Source organism: Phyllobates terribilis, unplaced genomic scaffold, assembly GCF_046119375.1.
Source record: "Phyllobates terribilis strain yellow unplaced genomic scaffold, ASM4611937v1 Scaffold_1__5_contigs__length_1240528914, whole genome shotgun sequence".
Classification (NCBI taxonomy): Eukaryota; Metazoa; Chordata; class Amphibia; order Anura; family Dendrobatidae; genus Phyllobates; species Phyllobates terribilis.
Window position 1 is genome coordinate 876654775 of NW_027362761.1, and position 20075 is coordinate 876674849.

The 20075-nt window shown below is 42.6% G+C and overlaps 1 protein-coding gene across 5 annotated transcripts in view; it reads left to right on the top strand.

The window, feature by feature from the left end:
* NPNT (nephronectin) overlaps window positions 1-19864 on the top strand; it is a 116875-nt gene extending 97011 nt beyond the window's left edge. For all 5 annotated transcript variants that reach the window (XM_073639546.1, XM_073639574.1, XM_073639564.1 and 2 more), the window contains 4 exons: window positions 11070-11156; window positions 12549-12647; window positions 14577-14836; window positions 16276-19864. In XM_073639546.1, coding sequence (XP_073495647.1) covers window positions 11070-11156; window positions 12549-12647; window positions 14577-14836; window positions 16276-16368 — 539 coding nt within the window. In that variant the 3' untranslated portion in view covers window positions 16369-19864. The remainder of the gene's footprint in view (window positions 1-11069; window positions 11157-12548; window positions 12648-14576; window positions 14837-16275) is intronic.
* The last annotated feature ends 211 nt before the right edge of the window (window positions 19865-20075 follow it).

Sequence of the window (20075 nt, forward strand, 5' to 3'; positions counted from 1 at the left end):
CGTCACCTTCAGGTAAGTGAGGCATTCTTGATAGGGCGTCCGCGTTGGCATTGGTTTTGCCTGCCTGGTACTTGATCACGAAGTCATAGTTGGAGAGACGGGCCATCCACCGCTGTTCCAGGGCACCCAGTCTTGCATTGTCCAGGTGTGTCAACGGGTTGTTGTCCGTGTACACGGTGAACTTTGCGGAGGCCAGGTAATGCTTGAAGCGTTCCGTCACGGCCCACACCACCGCCAAGAATTCTAGCTTGAAGGAGCTGTAATTCTCCGGGTTCCTCTCGGTGGGTCTCAGCTTCCGGCTGGCGTACGCGATCACCCTTTCTCTGCCCTGTTGGTTTTGGGACAGTACGGCTCCCAGTCCCACATTATTGGCATCTGTGTGGAGAATGAAAGGCTGGCCATAATCAGGGTAGGCCAGGATCTCGTCCTCTGTGAGGGCCATCTTTAGCTGGCGGAAGGACTCCTCTTCCGGTTTATCCCACTTGAAGGGCGGCTTTTGACTCCTGGACTTAGACTGTCCGATTAGGAGGTCCTGCATAGGAGCTGCCATCTTAGTGAACCCGGGGATGAACCTTCGGTAGTAGCCTACCAACCCAAGAAACTGTCTCACCTCTTTGATGTTCGAGGGGCTTGGCCAGCTCTTGATTGCCGTGACCTTGTCAGGGTCGGGGGCCACTCCTTCCGCGCTTACCACGTGCCCTAGGTACTGGACCTTTGGTTTCAGCAGGTGACACTTCGATGGTTTTACCTTCAGGCCATAGCCTGCCAGGGCTTCGAACACCTCGGCCAGGTGCTTTAGGTGGTCCTCGTAGGTCTTTGAATAGACGATCACGTCGTCCAGGTAAAGGAGGACCGTCTCGAAGTTTTGGTGCCCTAGACAGCATTCCATCAGCCGCTGGACGGTCCCTGGTGCGTTGCAGAGCCCGAAAGGCATACAGTTGAACTCACTCAGTCCCATCGGGGTGGTGAAGGCGGTCTTCTCCTTGTCAGCCTCTGCCACAGGAACCTGCCAGTACCCGCTAGTAAGGTCCAAAGTAGAAAAGAAGTTAGCTGATTTTAGTGCGGCTAAAGACTCCTCTATTCTAGGCAGCGGATATGCGTCTTTGTGGGTGATACGGTTGATTTGTCTATAGTCCACGCACATTCTCATGGTGTCGTCTTTCTTTTTGACCAGAACCAAGGGGGCTGCCCAGGGGCTACAGCTGTCCCTAATGACCCCAGCTTCTTTCATCTCTCTTAGCATGCCCTTTGCGTTCTGGTAGTGTGCAGAGGGTACAGGTCTGTGTCTTTCTTTTATCGGTGGGTGGCTCCCTGTGGGGATGTGGTGTTCTATCCCCTTTACTCTGCCGAAGTCTGGCGGGTGCTTACTAAAGACTCTCTCGTACTCCTGTACCACCCGGTAGACTCCTTGTTTTTGGTGCAGGGGAGTGGAGTCAGCACCCACATGGAGTTTCTGGCACCAGTCCTCCTTTTGTTTCTGGGAGCCATTACCCTCCGCCTGTGGAGATGGAGGAAAGGGTTCCACGGCCCTGATAGCTTTGTGTTCGACAACAAACAGTTTGGCGAGTGTAGCGTACCTGGGTAAGTGTACTTCCCTCTCCCCAATGTTGAGGATGCGGACGGGCACCCTCCCATGATGGACATCAACCACCCCCCGGGCTGTCAAAATGGTGGGCCTGCTGTCTGAGTACACGGGTTCTACCATGGCTTGGTAGTCTCTACCTCTCAACCCGATTGCAGTCCGACACCAGATCATCATTTCACTTTTGGGAGGCATGGAAATGGGGAATGGGTCACTCAGTCTTACGCTACCGATCTCACCACCAGACAGTTCTACCTGCTGTCGTCTCATCAGGGCTTTTATCTCCTTGTTGAGGACTCTCTGTTGGCTGGAACTAGCATTCACCGTCACCTGTTGTAGAATTACAATTACCTCTGAAAGACAATTTTCAATTATGTTAGTACCCACAGTTATTTTAGGGTGACTTTCATGATGGTCAATGTCCACAATAATCACTCCCTGTGCCGGTAGTTCAACTTTACCAATTTTAATGGTCATCTCCTTGAACCCCATCTGCGGCACGGGTAAGCCATTACTGGCGATGATGCTCAAGTTACTGTCTGGATACCGTGTGATATCAGCATCAGTCCAATACTGCTTAAAAAGTACATAAGGGATAGTGGTTACTTGCGACCCAGTATCCAGCAAGGCGCTCATGGGGATACCGCCCAGCACCACGGGTAAAACCGGGCGCCCCCCAACGTACTTATTACGCCAATTGTAAGGGCCTGGTGATCTTATGCCTGGGGGTTGGCCCTCTGCCCCAGGTTGGACCCGTTTAAATTACAGTACCTGGAAATGTGTCCGGGCTGGTTGCATCGACAGCAAATGGGCTGTCCATCCTCTGCGTAGCGGTCTGTGGGCCTCCCTCGGAACGACGGGATCCTCCTCTGTCGACGCCACGGGACATCCTCCGGACTTGAAGCCAGCTCGATGGGTCTTGACGGGTCCACTTGCAACGCCTGGACGGTCCTGGTCAATGCCGCGACGCTCCTGGTCAGCTCCTGGACTTGGTGGTGCAGGTCTTTCGACGGGGCTTGGTTCAGGGCCTGTGCATCAGCCCCCACGGGGTCCATAGAGGAGGGCGCCGCCTCCTGGTGGTAGGTGAGAGCAGGGCGCCGGGGGTTTATAGCGCCACTGGTTGCAGTTTCACGGAGCACCCTTATGGCCCTGTCCTTAAATTGGGCAAAGGTCAGGTCGGGGTTCTGAAAGAACATGAGGCGCAGTTGGGCCCTGTGGGCGCTAGACAGCAGACCTTCTATGAATTGTTCTGTTAGCAGCTTATCCGTTTCCTGCACACTGCCAGGGTCAGTTTGTTGAATAGCCCTCAAGGCTTCCTGCAGATTTAGGGCATAGTCTCTGATGCTGTCCTGTGCCCGCTGCTTACATCCATAGAACCTCATTTTAATCTCAGCGGAGGTACGTGTGTCAAAGGTACCCCGCAGCCGGGCCAGAATACCCTTCACAGTCCTTTTCTCCTCAGTGGGCCATGATTTTACCTCCCTTTGGGCTGCGCCAGTTAACTGCCCTGTTAATATGCTGACCTTCTGTTCCTCTGTCAGGGGGTAAACCTGGAACAAACTGTACAGCCTTTCCTTAAAGTCAGTTAGGGCATGGGGCTCCCCTGAGTACTTGGGCAGCCAGGCCGCTCCAGGGATGTAGGGCAGGGAAAAGGGCATCACCGCTGTTGCCGCTGCGTTGGTGGTAGTGGGCGCCTCTGTGTCCAATATCTTCCTCCCCCCTAGTTAAGCGTGGCCTACCTTCCGACGATCCTCTTCTGTAGGCCGCGGCTCCGCTGCTGCTGCTATGGACGAGGACCTGGCGTCGCGTCCTGATGACGTCAGCGCCGCTCTCTCTCCCTTCCAGGACCTTGCGCAGCGTCGGTGCGTGGGGCGGAGCTTCGGGTCTCGCGCGCTTTCGGCGTCCACGCCCCTCTTCTTCCCGCGCGGCGTCCTGAAGATGGCGTCCGATGGCGGGAAGCAGCTGTGGATAGCGGGAAGATGGCAGAAGACGGCGGGAAACGGTCCAAGATGGCGTCTGATGGCGGGAATCGGCTCCGGATGGCGGGAAACGACTCCGGATGGCGGGAAACTTCGCCACAGGTAAGTTACAAAAGTCTCTTTCAGGCATGCAGTACCCGGTGGTTGCGGGCACGAAATCCTGCCGACTACGCCAAAGCTGACTCGCCCCCTGGGCCGTGGGGCACTTGGATCCGGGCAATAGGGAGACGATGGGGGTAGTAGTGGCGACCCGGTTCCGTGGCTCAGGGTGGTCAGGCCAGTGGTAGTCTGCTACGTTCTGCTGATAATGTCCGACTACGCCACCCATGGATTTGCGGTCATTAGGAACCGCCGCTGCAAGGCAGACCGCTGGGGCTGATGATGTATGCAGCTGGGATGGTGTGACTCCCCACGGGAAGAGTGTGGCCCCAGGGCAGTGTAGTGGATGTTGGGAGTGATGGTAGTGAGAGTCCCAGTGCTGATAGTGCTGGAGGAGCAAGGAGCACGCAGACAACAGGTTGCAGTCCAGGGTCTTTACTAAAACAGGTAAATTGACCCACAAACAGTCCCAGCTAGGAGGGGACCTGGATGTCTGAGAGCAACGGGGAATTTGGCCCTGGTCAGGGTGAGGGTGTAGGCCTACCGTGCTTTCTGCGCTCCTTCTGGCTATCTCCTCGTTATAGGGTAACAGCCCACGTTTCCGAGCTTTCCGTGTATTCTCGCCTGTATGGCCTGCGACGTGGGTTCCTTTCTGCTCCCAGCCTTGTACGGCTTTACTGGTCCCTTCGGTTGTGGCAGGGCCTCCAGGCTTCTTAGGCCAAGGAATATACAGTCCCTTGTGGACTGGTTATCTGCTGGAGGATGTAGAATCCTCTCAGCCTCAGACACCAAAGTCTGGTAAAGTCAGTCTCTTATCTGCCAAGACAGGCTTGCTTCGCCTCTTGTCTCTGGCTTGTGGCTCTCCTCCTGCCACACTTCCTCTTAGGTGCAGTGCAACTGTCTGTCCCTGCTCTGCTCTGGGACAAGTCTCAGTGCTGAGACAGGCCATCAAGTTCTCCCTAACCCTGCCCTCAGTACCAGCTTTTATAGGGGCAGCCTGCTCCCCCTACTGGCCTGAGACAGGAGGCATTGCATGCTAATGTTCCCCTGACTAGAGAACCTCCCCCTTGCTCTCAGACACAGCTTTAATACATTTTGTGGCATCCAGGCCAGGGTGACACATTTCCACTTGCATATCTTAGTTCTGCATTCTGTCTGTGCAGAGGAGGATCCAAAGTATTATATACATTTGTGGTGTATTTGTGGTGCATATTTTTCAATACTTAGCATGTTACAGTCAATGCTATTTGAGGATATAGGGCACTGGAGACACACTTTTTCTTTTTTTTCACATTTACTCTGGGGATTTTATTTATACAGTACAGACCAAAAGTTTGGACACACCTTCTCATTTAAAGATTTTTCTATATTTTCATGACTATGAAAATTGTACATTCACACTGAAGGCATCAAAACTATGACTTAACACATGTGGAATTATATACTTAACAAAAAAGTGTGAAACAACTGAAAATATGTCTTATATTCTAGGTTCTTCAAAGTAGCCACCTTTTGCTTTGATGAGTGCTTTGCACATTCTTGGCATTCTCTTGATGAGTTTCAAGAGGTAGTCACCGGAAATGGTCTTCCAACAATCTTGAAGGAGTTCCCAGAGATGCTTAGCACTTGTTGGCCCTTTTGCCTTCACTCTGCAGTCCAGCTCACCCCAAACCATCTCGATTGGGTTCAGGTCTGGTGACTGTGGAGGCCAGGTCATCTGGCGTAGCACCCCATCACTCTCCTTCTTGGTCAAATAGCCCTTACACAGCCTGGAGGTGTGTTTGCGGTCATTGTTCTGTTGAAAAATAAATGATGGTCCAACTAAACGCAAACCGGATGGAATACATTTCCGCTGCAAGATGCTGTGGTAGCCATGCTGGTTCAGTATGCCTTCAATTTTGAATAAATCCCCAACAGTGTCACCAGCAAAGCACCCCCACACCATCACACCTCCTCCTCCATGCTTCACGGTGGGAACCAGGCATGTAGAGTCCATCCGTTCACCTTTTCTGCGTCGCACAAAGAGACTGTGGTTGGAACCAAAGATCTCAAATTTGGACTCATCAGACCAAAGCACAGATTTCCACTGGTCTAATGTCCATTCCTTGTGTTCTTTAGCCCAAACAAGTCTCTTCTGCTTGTTGCCTGTCCTTAGCAGTGGTTTCCTAGCAGCTATTTTACCATGAAGGCCTGCTGCACAAAGTCTCCTCTTAACAGTTGTTGTAGAGATGTGTCTGCTGCTAGAACTCTGTGTGGCATTGACCTGGTCTCTAATCTGAGCTGCTGTTAACCTGCGATTTCAGAGGCAGGTGACTCGGATAAACTTATCCTCAGAAGCAGAGATGACTCTTGGTCTTCCTTTCCTGGGGCGGTCCTCATGTGAGCCAGTTTCTTTGTAGCGCTTGATGGTTTTTGCAACTACACTTGGGGACACATTCAAAGTTTGCCCAATTTTTCGGACTGACTGACCTTCATTTCTTAAAGTAATGATGGGCACTCGTTTTTCTTTACTTAGCTGCTTTTTTCTTGCCATAATACAAATTCTAACAGTCTATTCAGTAGGACTATCAGCTGTGTATCCACCTGACTTCTGCACAACACAACTGATGGTCCCAACCCCATTTATAAGGCAAGAAATCCCACTTATTAAACCTGACAGGGCACACCTGTGAAGTGAAAACCATTTCCGTGACTACCTCTTGAAGCTCATCAAGAGAATGCCCAGAGTGTCATCAAAGCAAAAGGTGGCTACTTTGAAGAACCTAGAATATAAGACATATTTTCAGTTGTTTCACACTTTTTTGTTAAGTATATAATTCCACATGTGTTAATTCATAGTTTTGATGCCTTCAGTGTGAATGTACAATTTTCATAGTCATGAAAATACAGAAAAACCTTTAAATGAGAAGGTGTGTCCAAAGTTTTGGTCTGTACTGTATATCTGACTCCACTTTCACCGTAAACTCCTGTGGACCGTCAGTGCAGTATATAAGTGTTTTCACTTACAGATTATCCTGTTTTTGGTATATTGTAGTCATAGAAGGGATCCTCTACTCTCATATGGTTTGACCTATATTATTGATCTAGAAATTTAACTTAGATTAATATTTAAAGGGGTTTTCCCACGAACGAAAGTTCATTTTAATCAATAGATCTTGGAATAATAATAAGTTCCACAATTGGATGTGTTTAAATAAAATGTTCCTGTGCTGAGATAATCTTATAAATGTGTCCCTGCTGTGTACTGTGTAATGGCTGTGTCTGACCGTGGAGGGACATGGTCTGATCATACCACATCTCCTGGGCAGGGGATGAAGTTAAAAAGTATACAGACATTTCAGCACGGGATCACAGCTGATTCTTTTTGTGAGGTATAACATTTCCCTGCCTGTTTTTAAACAATGTTTTACTTCAAATAAAGAATCATTTGTGATCCCGTGCTGTAATATCTGTATACTCTTTAACTTCCTCCCCTGCCCAGGAGATGTGGTATGATCAGACCGTATTCCGTACACAGTCAGACACAGCCATTACACAGTACACAGCAGGGGCACATTTATAAGATTATCTCAGCACAGGAACATGCTATTTAAATACATCCAATTGTGGAACTTATTATTATTCCAAGATCTATTGATTAAAATGAAGTTTTGTTCGTGGGAAAACTCCTTTAAGTATTTTAGGCAAAGGAGTGTTTTATCAGTGACTGGTACGACACATAGACCCTCCATCGTCTATATGTTGGCAGTATGCTATACTTTTCACATCATAGGACTGTGGCTGCTTGTTATATCCCTGCACTTGGTCCTGCTAGTTTTCTGCATTGATACACTGATATTTAAATCTGATTAAATCTGGCCCGATTCATCAAGGTGTTGACCTGGTCTTGATAAGGGGGCGTGTTGGAGTCAGATGCTACTGATTCATTAAGAAGTGCACGCCTCCTAATGAATCGGACGTGTCTGAAAAGTGGTGTGCACCTCCCTGTTCACCTCGCCACAAACCTTACTTCAGTCAGGGAGTGGAGTAAGATTTCTTACATAAGGGACACCACTGCTCATCATGAATTAGACGAGCGGTGGCGTTATGCCCGTTTCGCCCCGTCCTGATCCGTGAAAATGACCAGAGCTGGGTTAAACTGGCGTGAAAATGCAAAAAGTTGCAAAATTTTTGTGCAACTCGTGCTGTGCAAAAATTTAGCAACTTTTCAAAGCAATTTTCATCAGAATTCTGGCATAATCGCGTTGATGAATCGGGGCATTACTGCCTGATAATCTAGAAAATGATGTATGTTACAAATGCAGAGTAAAACAAGACACTAGCTGTATGCTAAATTTCAATGTGCCTCAGTCCTGTGAGCAGTCAAGGGCATAGTTATCAATAACTTCATGTTTTCCTGTTATAGGTTCAAGGCTGATCTAAATCAATGTGTTTGGTATTTGGACAGCAGACGGGAACATTGATTCCTTGTCAAGGAGTGTAATATTTCATGCCGGTAGAATGAGTAATTCTTTGTTCCCACATTTGTTCCTCATGTCGTGTCACCAGATTTGCCAGCGACATGAAGGATGGTCTCGGAGTTCTGCATCTTTAGACCTGTTTCGCAGACACATCCTTATTTCTTAGGAATTGTTTCCATGGTGAAAAGGAAATAAAAATTGTCATAAAATTTCTCCATTTACAATTCAATGTGGTATAGACGATCATATGAGCAGTTGTGCTTTCATAAAATCTTTATGTGTAGAAGATCTTTTTAGAAATATGATCACAGGAGGTCGAAAGATGTTTATTGCTTGGTATTTCCAGATAATTTTCCGTGTATTTGTACTCAGTGACAATTATGAAGTCTCTTTTCTTGACATTGGCAACATCTGGAGGTTAGAAGAATTAGTCTTAATGCACAGTATGTTCAGGATCACTAGACCAATAGGAATTTTCATTTCAGTAGAAATCAACCATTTACATCCTGATTCTTCAACTAAAACCTAAACTAGCTAATCCCTCATGGCTGCTTTATATTGTAGGTCATGTACTGGAAGTCTTCATGTACATTTTTTAATAAACACCTGAAAAGGACAAAGATGGGGCCCTCAACAATTTACCTACAGGAAAAGAAAACGCCTAAAAATATAATATCTCTATTAAATTTGCATTAAAAACAAAAATGTGAAGCATTAACTAGAAAGGTAGAAGAAGAAATATATCCTCTTAATGGATGACACAGGAGGTCAATAGGGGTTGATATAGACGTCCATAACACACCCTAAAAAGACTCACCCTGCCTTGCAATATGGTGCCCTCTCTCAATGTTGAGTATCCATTAGACACCCTAGTACAACCTAACTAGTCCAAGAGAAATAATTAACAGCCAGATTGTGCAGCAATAACCTATATGCACCGGGAAGGGAGTGAAGATATATATTGTGCTAAGTACCATTTCCTTATTGAGCCTTTATCAGATATTGAGGATTTATCAGAAGTCTCCTATTTGCTATGCTTGGAATATAAGACCTATGGTGTGGCTTTTGCACACTATTAGGGCTTTCTGTCACTGTATTATATTATAGCATTATACTGGTTGCTTACTACAGTTATTAGTTTTGTGGGATACTCACTGTCACATATCTCACCTACGTTTCAGTATCCAGTGAATATATATCTTCACTCCCTTTCCTGTGCATATAGGTTATTGTTGCATGATCTAGCTATTATTTATATCTCTTGGACTAGTCAGGTTGTACTAGGGTGTCTTAGGGACACTCGACGTTGAGCGGTGGTGCCATATTATGTCTAATAGGGTGTCAACCTCCACGACAAGGTAAGGTGAGTATTTTTAGGGTGTATTAGGGATCACAGATCATTTTGTGCTGATAGACTATCATTGTTCTCGGCAGCACATTTGTTTACACAGGGTGATGTGCTGCCAAGATGGATGATTTTTAAGCAAGTTATTTAGGCGGGCCAATAATCGAGAAACTTCCTTTGCTAGGAACGCTCATTCCAGTTTATCGGTTAGTGTAAGAGTAAACTATGTGATAAGGATTTGGTGTGAAGACATACTATAGGATTCCCTTGTGTTCTGGCCCCGAACGCCTGTCAGTCTTTGCACCTGCAGGTGAGAATTTTACTCCATGGTGTTCACATGTGGACCTCCCAGATTAAATGGAACATGGCTAGAATGTCTGATCGTCAAATTCTTTCACACAGCGTCCGTGGAATGAGGAGTCTTCTCATACAGGATTAGTGCTATGTATAGTGAAATAAGAGGTCCAAGATTAAGTAACATGGGGCACAACGCAATCGAAATTGTTTAGATAGCTTAGCGTCTTACAGGACTCTAGTAACAACCTTGTAAAGTGTTCTCACATTCCCTGCTGTTGTTAGAGGAATAACAAGAACATTATTTCTTTATTCATTACTTTTCTGTAGTGAGAAAAGTCCTTATATTTAGCTTCCCCTACAGCTGTTATAACTTGTTAATTTATATTTTCTCAAATTTTTTATTTATGGAGGATTCTAGAGTCAAAAAAATCCCTTAAAGGGAACCTGTCAAGTGATACATGCTGCCCAAACTGCAGACAGCATGTATCAGCCACTGGCTGTACGATCACAGCCATGTATGTTTGTCTCTGAAATGCTGCGGTATTTCAGAGAGAATCATACTTTTAATAGCTCCCCGGCGGCTTCTCTCCTCCAGGTCTCTGTCTATACACCCACGTAGGCAGAGTCCTGCCAGTCACTGTCCACGTGTGGGGAGAAGCCACATGAGACGCGCCTGTTTGACTAGTGCACAGTGCAGCTCGGTCCCCGGCAGCTATTAAAAGTATGTATGTCTCTGAAACGCCTCCGCGTTTCAGAGACATACATACGGTATATGGCTATGGTCGCGCAACCAGTGCCTGGTACATGCTGCCCACGGTTAGAGCAGTATTTATCACCTGACAGGTTCACTTTAAGGAAATAGAAATCAGTAAACAAATATAAAGGTGTATATAAGGGATAATATATTATTGCAACATAAAAATGCCAAAAAATAAAAAGCAATTGTTCTCTCTATTGATCCTATTTTGTCTCATATTTCAATGAAAACGAAGTAAAATATAAAGAAACTTGTTTGTGTCCCAGGAGATCAGCCATGTCCTTCTCATCACTATGCTTTATATGTATGTAAAGCTACTAGCTGCAGCAGGTTTCCCCCTGCCACCTGTCAGCAGTCGTACAAAAAGATTGTTAAACCCATCCCCTTTGGCTAAGTCTCACCCGCTCAATTATTCAAAAGTAAAACAGTTCTGAGGGTCAATAATCAATGTGTTCTCTTTTTTTTAGTTTTTCTTTAATTTTGTACTCTTGCGTAACGTTCTTGTCCAGTCAAGCACAGAATTACAAGATCTTCTCTCCTTTTATTACAGTTCCACGGCATGAAAATAATATCTTTTTTCACTTTGATGTTGAGAGGGGGCTGAGTGCTGATGAATATGAAGAAAATGACGATCCAGGTAAGAATTTATAGTCATGTCAAAATTTATTTTATCATCTTACTGTGCGTAAAGTCAAGTAATATTTGTATTGGCTGTTGGATACTTTCCTGCCATATACTGTATCGCCTAATTATTTGATGAATACATGTGCACATAAAACTGGACATCCTTGTTTTACGAACCAGATTCTTGAAGATACATCATATTATGTACCTTGGCTTTTCTGTGTTTAATGTCTTTTCACTGTATTTTTGGAGAATTCCTCTTTAAAAACATGATTATTCTCTGAATTCCCATCCTCCCAAATCATATCCAGTAAAATATATCCAGAATCCAATAGTCTACCAATTTAACAGCTTTGCATTGGATTCCTGCCCCAAACTGTCTGCTAATCCGGAATCATTCAAAACCCGAAGTATTATCGTGTAAATGTAGTGGCAATGGCATGTACACCAGTCAGACTTATCATTAAAACCAGGTGTCCGCACAGTGAATTACGTTGATTGTCTTGTGACAGAGGTACCTGTTAATGGGTGGGACATACTTGGTAGCTCTTGAGGTTGATGTCTCGGAAGCAGGAAAAATGGCATAAGCAACTGTGCGCCTGTCACAAGGGCCTTATGATGGCTAGATTACGGGTTCAGCACATCTGCAAAACAGTTGGTTTTGTGAGATGTTCCCAGTGTCCTAAAAGTGGTCCATCAGAGATGACCATAGGGAGGGAGGGTAGGCTAGCCTGTTTTGATCTCACGGAAGAGGAACTGGAGCACAATTGTGGAACAAGCTGCTACTGGATGTGATAGAAAGCTGTCAGAGCAGAAAGTGCAGTGCAGTTTTCTAAGCATGAGGCTACTTGTTGTAAAGGTTGTTGTGATAAAAGGAATATGTTTGTAGAAGAAAGTTGAAGGAAGAATTGCAGTTAATGCTGCGCAGTCTTGGCTCCACGTGGCCCCTATTCTTGTTGGATGGCACTCAACATTTCTTCCACAAACATATTCCTTTTATCACAACAACCAAACGACATTGTGGTAAAGACCCTGGTGGGGTCGAAATGTCTAACTTTGTCGCACATCTCACAGGAACCTTTTTTATGTTTGCCTTCATGAAATAAAAATCTTGTATCATCAAAATTCGAGTGTGCACTGAATCTCTCTTGCCACTTTTGACCTGGTGGCAGGCATTTCAATCATGTTTAGTCATGTATGGCTTTATCCCAGGCCACACATGCATTTGACAAGATGGTTTATGATGTCAGGATTCCTATGGGTATGTATGCAGCAAGCATAGCAATAGTTACTTCATATGTTACCTAGATAACCCTCTTTACTTGTTTTTTTAACCACTGATATTTTCCTTTCATCTTGGAGCTTTTGACCTTTAAGTGAACATAATACCCTTCATACTTTGCAGGAGTTTTGATCCATAGTTGTAACTTTGACAATGGATTGTGCGGCTGGATTAGAGATAGAGAAAATGATTTACATTGGGAATTGGTCCAAGACCACTCAGGTAAGATGTTTTGCTTTGTCCATTGGACTTCTCACCAAATCACCCGATTTTAATGTTCACAACTAACATATATTCTAGCTTATTAGTATCTACTCCCCTTCACTTCACCCAACTCCCTCATACACGTGAATGCTCAGCTCGGCAAACTTTTCATGTATTCTGTATGGGAAAGGAGGGTAAACCGCTACCAGACCGGACTGGATACCTCCCGCTTCTTATTTTCCTGAGAACAAATGGATCAGGCAGTCAAATTCTAAATTTCTGATTCCTCTCTATCCTGATATCATCTGTCAAGTCACAGTCAGGGAGTCCCCATACACATTAGATTGATGGCTGGTCCAACCCAAATCGTTGGGCTCAGATGACTATATTTAAATGTAGATGGGATGTTTAGTACCAGCATTAAAGAAGAATAGTATGTAGGTTTTCTATCCTAATCGGAGGTACCTTCCATTTTTTTTATAAGTGATTTTTTTTTAGTTGCTTTTAATTCATGACGCTGTAGCCTTACTGTTGTATTATGTAAAAATGGAATATAATGTTTGTTAAGAAAGAACATATAAGATTTCTGACTCATATGGAAATCATCACCAGTTTTTCTTTGCTCTTCTTGTGATCCACTACAGCCTAACAAGAAGCATATAATGTACATCTGCGGCACTTTATGAGCATTTTAAGGGTGCTTTCCATTTTAACAAAATTAGTCCCCAAACGCATTTATACATGTAACATAAAGGCCCAATGCTGGCTCTATGCCTCTGCTCCCATCTACATATATTGCCTGCAGCAGTGATGCCATGTCTACAGTGCACATCGTCGCTTTAGCATATCACTGAGCTCCGTGGTTCTTCAGATACTGATGACAGAGCTCAGTGATTGGCTGCAGCGGTGAGATTCTCTGTAGTTGTGACATCAGCACTGCAGCTAAATCACAGAATCCACAGCAGATGCAAAGAGCTGGAGCTGGACCTAGGAAGGGCGAGTACCTGCTGTTTGTTATTTTACATGTATAAAAGCGTTAGGGAACCAGATTTGTAAAAGTGGAAAACCCCTTTAACAACCATGTCTAATTTGTAATTACAGCTTAATAAATGAATGATTGTTAATCATTGATATTTCATAGTTGTGTGGTGCGGGTTATACACTGTAGCCAGTCAGGATCAGTGCTTGAGGTCTGATCCAGGTATTGGACAGAGTGGAAATAAAGACATTACCTGATTGTATACTAGGAGAATTGCCCCCTGACAGCCTTACATGTGTGCCTTTATTAGATGATTTGTGCTAAAGCATAGAGACACACAATTCTAGTGACAGAGGCCGGGTATAGTTAAAGAGTTATTATGAAGGTTTCATGGTGGCTGTGCTGTGTAGATATTTTGTTCGCGCCTCATACGTGACAGTTACAGATCAGCGGTTTTTAACCTAAAGTTCAGGAATCAAATTATGGGTTATAACGACATTTATGGGTGTCCCCTGCCATTTCCGCTCTAAAATTGCATTATGTACTGCCACCTCATAAATTATATACTAATCATATTAAAATGAAATTATTTATGACAAGTTCCCATTTCCATTTCATTATATTTGCAGCGGCATACTTAATTTACTGATAACACCAGAGCTAATAAAGTTAATAAAGACTAGTGCATTGTTAATGGGAAAGCTAGCGGAAGTCACTGACTTCATTTAGGTTCCAGATGAAAATGAGCGACCTGTGGGTATTTTTCTTTTTCTTAAGTTGTTTCCAAATTGCTGAGGGATTTATCTGTCTATTCCCAATAGTCTTAGCGAACATTTCCTAATTCTACAATATAGTGCATATTAGAATGGAATGAAATCTATAGCGTTAAGTCATTTTATTAGGCAGCTCTAATTTACTCCTTTTCTTGAAAGGTCACTATATGTCATGATTATCATTGCTCTGTTTAGGGGGGAAATATTTAACAGTCATGGAACCCAAGGGAACCTCTGGGAAGGTAGCACGGCTGGTCCTTCCACTAGGACACCTTTCATATTCTGGAGACGTCTGCCTGTCATTTAAAAGCTTAGTGTCTGGAGAAGATTCTGCTAAGCTTCAAGTCTTTATAAGACGATCGGGCGTTCGTGGTCCTGCTGCGTGGGAGAAAAATGGAGGTAGTCATAAATGGGGCGAAACACACATCACTTTGCCTGGGAAAGGTGTCAGAAGTGTAAGTAGACTTATTATAGTAATTCCTACTTTTGTTTGATGGTATGTTCCAAACACTCCACATATTATATTCAGGTCTCAGTCAAATGTTTATCAGTGTCCAAGTTGTTAAACATTATGATGAAAGTAAAAGGTAAACTTAAAAAAAGTATTGTTTCTGGAAATATAAAAGGTCGGTTACAAAGTTTGTGGTGTACACTGACATCAGTACGACTGTTAAAGCACCACTGTATTGTTTTTTTTTTGTTTTTTTTTACAATCCCTTTGTTAGGGATCACAAATATAAGTGTGATGCATTTAGGAAAAAATGTGCAAAAAAACTCCAGCAAGGGGTCCTTAAAATCCAGCTTTCATTGTCAATCCATTAAAATCCAAGAATTAGAAATCAGAGACGCATTTCAGACATCCGTCCTTATTCATGCAATGACTGTGTTTACTGCTCTGGCCTCTAGTCTTTAGGGACTTTAATTTATGGGGTTTCTGAATTTGGGAACCCTAGGTTTGGCTTTCCAAACATAAAAATAGGTTGTTGAAACCATGATTTCCTTTTAAGAAATGAAGGAATTATTATTATTAAACCTTAAAAAAGGAAAAAAAATGAAGATGTTAAGATGACACCTAAATAATCATTAGTATGTAAACACCTGACACAAAAATCCAGCAAATTAAAGTTATCTTTATTAGCAAATTTGTAATGAAAATTAGCAAACTTTGAGATGGGTTAACACATTGAAAATCCCAAATACTTGCAAAATCAATAGTATTTATTAGGTCAATGTCTACACATATAATCCCCATAAGGTATATATAATAAAGTTAAGTAAAAATATAACAATAGCAAACTGCAAGGATTTGTCATCACTTTATGATTGGTGGGCGTCTGACTGCCTATACTCTTTCTAGTTTTTACCACATTGTATTAAATGAAGCCAAGTTGCAGTTCCCCCGAGCAACACGTCTGAAAGCTCCTCTATGCAGAGAAAAAGTTAAAGAGGTTTCTGACCCTTCATTCTCAGAATCAGAGACCAACAGCAATCTTAATGTTGTAGCACATCCTAAGAATATAAAATACCTGTATATGATTTTTGTTAAAAAAAAACGACAATCTTTGCACTGCTTATTAAATAAAGATTAACCCCGATGCAGTGCAAAAAACGTCTAACGTGTTTCACACCAGAGCTTTTCTGTACAGTCCGAGAAAAGATACCTTATGGTTTACAATCATAGTTAAAGACTATGTGCACCTTTGCTACAGACATTTGCATTGCTCCAGTGCATGTAAAATAGTAAAGTAATTCAGCATATAGTCTTAATTAAAAATACCCAATGTGTATACAGCTCCTATGCTGATCTATGTGTCTCCGGTGTAGTTTCACTCTACAGCTACATCTGCCCATTTCTTCTTGCTGACCTTCTGTATGATTTTTTTTTATTTCATAGATTGTCTTTAAAGCAGAACGAGGGAAAGATGGATCAGGACAAGTTGGACTCGACGATGTCAGCTTGAAGAAGGGGAATTGTGCAGAATCTTAAATAACTGTAGCTAAAGTTTGTGACAACCCACCACGCGAGAGGGGCACGAAAAGCTTGCTGTGGGACTTCAAGAAATCAAATTCACAGAAATGAAGAGCTGAGAACCTCTGCATTCTCTCCTCATAAGATGACAACGGGCACCAGGACTACATCTGTTTCTAGACAATATTTCTTGCTTCCTAAAACTGTTTATATGTTGCCAAAGAACTTTATTTGAGAAAAGGACTTGAAGAAAATGAAAAGGAGCATGTCCGGTCTAGCACAGAGATAATTCTAGAAATACGTATGTGCCCGAGCTTCTGAAGGCTGAGAAGACGTTAAATCACTTTTGCCAAGTCAAACTCTACTAATAGTGGAGCTGAACGCTTTGTAAATGTGTCTTGTGTACCTTTGTATTTATCAGAAGAATAGAACTCCACAAGTAATATAATGGGTATGGCATCTTATTTAATTATGCTGAATAGCTCTAAAGGTCACGTCTCCGAGTCCTCATAAAGAACACAGAAATGGTGCTTATTAGTAGGCTTTGTTGGCCACATAAAATGTGTTGAAGTTTATGTGAAAAGTAAATATATTAGAATTTGTTATTGTAGCATGATATATATATGTACATTTTTACCTACAAAAAGTGTTTAAATAATATTTTTGTATTATATATAATGCTGGGTCAGTGATGTATTTTTTTCTATTGGGTTTCCTATGTAAGAAGATATTGAACTCCATCGTTAATGGAGATTAAATGCTTATTTCATTATATAAAAAATAAATCCGGAGGCTCGCCGCGTGGGTATGACATACAAAGATTCTGATCGTGTTACTGTGGGTGCAAGTCCAACTGATAACTATAACTATAATGCATCCAGGAAAGTACAGGAGCACAGAACATCTGATTATTTATTGTCAAAAAATCTATATTTTAAATCCTGTTAAACCCATAAGGAGCAGTTATTATTGTCCCACTATTTCCTGGGACTGTGGTATTAATATATCTGACCAAGAACTATTTTCTACATTTTTTCTCACATGTGAGGAGTAAATGTTTTTGCCCCACATTACAGAACCTGTGTTTTTACAGTTACTAGCCTACTTTTGTAGTAGTAATTGTGTCTAAGACAATCCCAAGAAACAGAGATTTTTTCCAATTACATTTTTTACGTTCAGGTAGATCATTTAGTCAAGTGGATGGAGCTCTCATAGTAATACCGCTGCGCAGAAGCTATACATACTATGAAAGAAGTTAGCAGGTTTAATATATTGTGAATGATTGTGTTTGACTGTTTTAGAAAAGTATTTTCAAATCATTTTTAGGTTATCCTCTGTCGAAATAGTTGGCTCCCTATAAGGATTCTCGTCTGTGCAAACCTGAAGATACATCTCTTACTTTTTAGTCCATCAACAGTTCATTGATTTCAACGGAGAGAACAGTGTAATGCTTCACTTTGCCTGTGGTGGTGCTGCATGTAAGGGCTCTTTCACATTCAGCTGTCTCCCACGTTCAGTGGCCCGTCAGGGCTTACATCAAAACTCCCCCTCAAAGCAGGATTCGGCCATACTGGAGGTAGTAGACCACATCTTGGTGCCCATCTCCAATGGGCATATATGGCCAGAAATGATGCACGACATAGCACACGGTAACTCTGTCTGCATCATTATAGTCAGTGTCCCATCAGTGCATACTTCTGAATCCCGTTTTATGGGGGGATTTGGACGCAAGCCCTGATGGTGATACTGAACATAGGAAAAAATGCAATGTGAATGGGCCCTAACAGTTACTGTATGGTAGATCACATCTCAGCAGCAGAACATACTGTGATCAGCTGATCATCAAAGTACTCTTCTCACAATTAAAGGGATTCTAGTATTATTGCGGTATAGTTACATAGTTACTAAGGCTGCAAAAGTACATAAATCTTGCCTACAATCTTACAGTGTTCATCCTCAGAGAGGGTAGGAAATAGGAAAATAAGAAGTCCAACGGCCTGTCTGATTAAACCCACTTTTATTGCTGGTGCATTAGAACCAGGATAAAAGCATGGTAAGTTCCAAAAACAATAACATAAAAAAATAAAAAATGTTAACACAGGTTAAACAAATGCATTTTCAGTTGCATAGCACATCAGGAGAGCGCTTAATTGTTCATACCTCCTGTATCACTTGTAACAATATTACACATGGAAGTGCCCTTGCCTCCCTGATTGTCTTTTTTAGCATTTCTATTTGATCCTGAACAGGCAGAAGCCTCTGTGTGGTGGATGCATACTGTCCTATATTAGGGGGAGGAATACTTCCAGCTTCGATTATGGCAATTACAATCAGTGGATCATCTATGAATCCCGAAAAATCAAGAACCTATAACTTGTGATATATAATTCAACAAAAGCACACAGGCCATTCTTGAAATTGTCCATTGAATTAACCAGTACAGCACTGTTTGCCAGACAGATCCATAGTCGCACAGCTCTTACAGTAGAGAATCCTCATCTTTAATGATGGTCAAAACTGCTGTTCTCTAGATGTAGACGATGCCCCTTGTCATACTTGCAATTTATAAATATCTTAACTTCAATCTATACATGTAAGGGCTTATTCAGTATTTGGTCAGTATTTTGTATCAGTGTCTGTAAGCCAAAACCAGGGGTGATCTGTGTTTTGGAGACATTCCTGGTTTTGGCAGACAAATACTGATGAATTACTGATCAAAATACTGATGTGTGAATAAAGCCTAAATACTGTCCTGATGAGTGGATGAAAAAGTGTTTCATGCAGAACTCCATCCCCCAACATTAATTAGCATTCCCCATATATCAGAACATATAATTCCCTGCATATGCTGATACAATTGCATTAGGCTTTGTTCACAGCACTTCCGGTGTTTCTGATGGTGATGGGGCAATCTGCAGCACTCGACCCCTACTTCTGAAGTCCCAAATATGGCACCAATAGCTTGCTACTGATATATACTGTACGTGATTTATGGGATTTTATGGATGCTCTACAATGTACATGCCAAATTGTGGAGGTATTGGCCCCTATAAGCGTAGCTTCTAATGAAATATGGTCCTTTACTAATGCAGATGTAGTGCCTGTGGGTCCATAAATTGGAACTGAAGCCACAACATATCCAAATATAAAGAGTCCAGGAAAACATCGCTATGTATATAAGCCTAAGAATCACCAGGACCTAAAATGGAAGTATTCAAGACAAAAAAAAATTCTTGTTCCGCCCAGGTTTCTACAAGGCTTATGGGGACAATTTTACACAACTGACAAATTTTAATCATTGAATTTGTATCCTGTATTTATTACGGTTATGTATCGTGACAGTCACTGCTGCCTAATACTACATTTATTTTCTTTTTTCTTTTTCAATATTGAATACATTTGTGTTTTTTTAGTCATCTGACATTCCGGGTTCAAAGTTATGCACCACAAGGATTCAATAAAGAGACATATTTGTATAGCCCAAACTTGTAATAAAAGTCATTTCCACATGTCATATTTTCTTGTGGGTTTTTCTGGCATTTTAAATATGTGTTGTTGGAATATGTTTTATTTGTCTGACAAGTGTGGATTACCCTAAAGTGCAATTGGAAATAATAATAATAATGAAAAGACTGGGGCCACACACAGATTTTGGCAACATAACAGCTTTAGAAGCAACAGTCACATGACAGTCCCATTCGTTTGATATGTATGTGATCTGCATC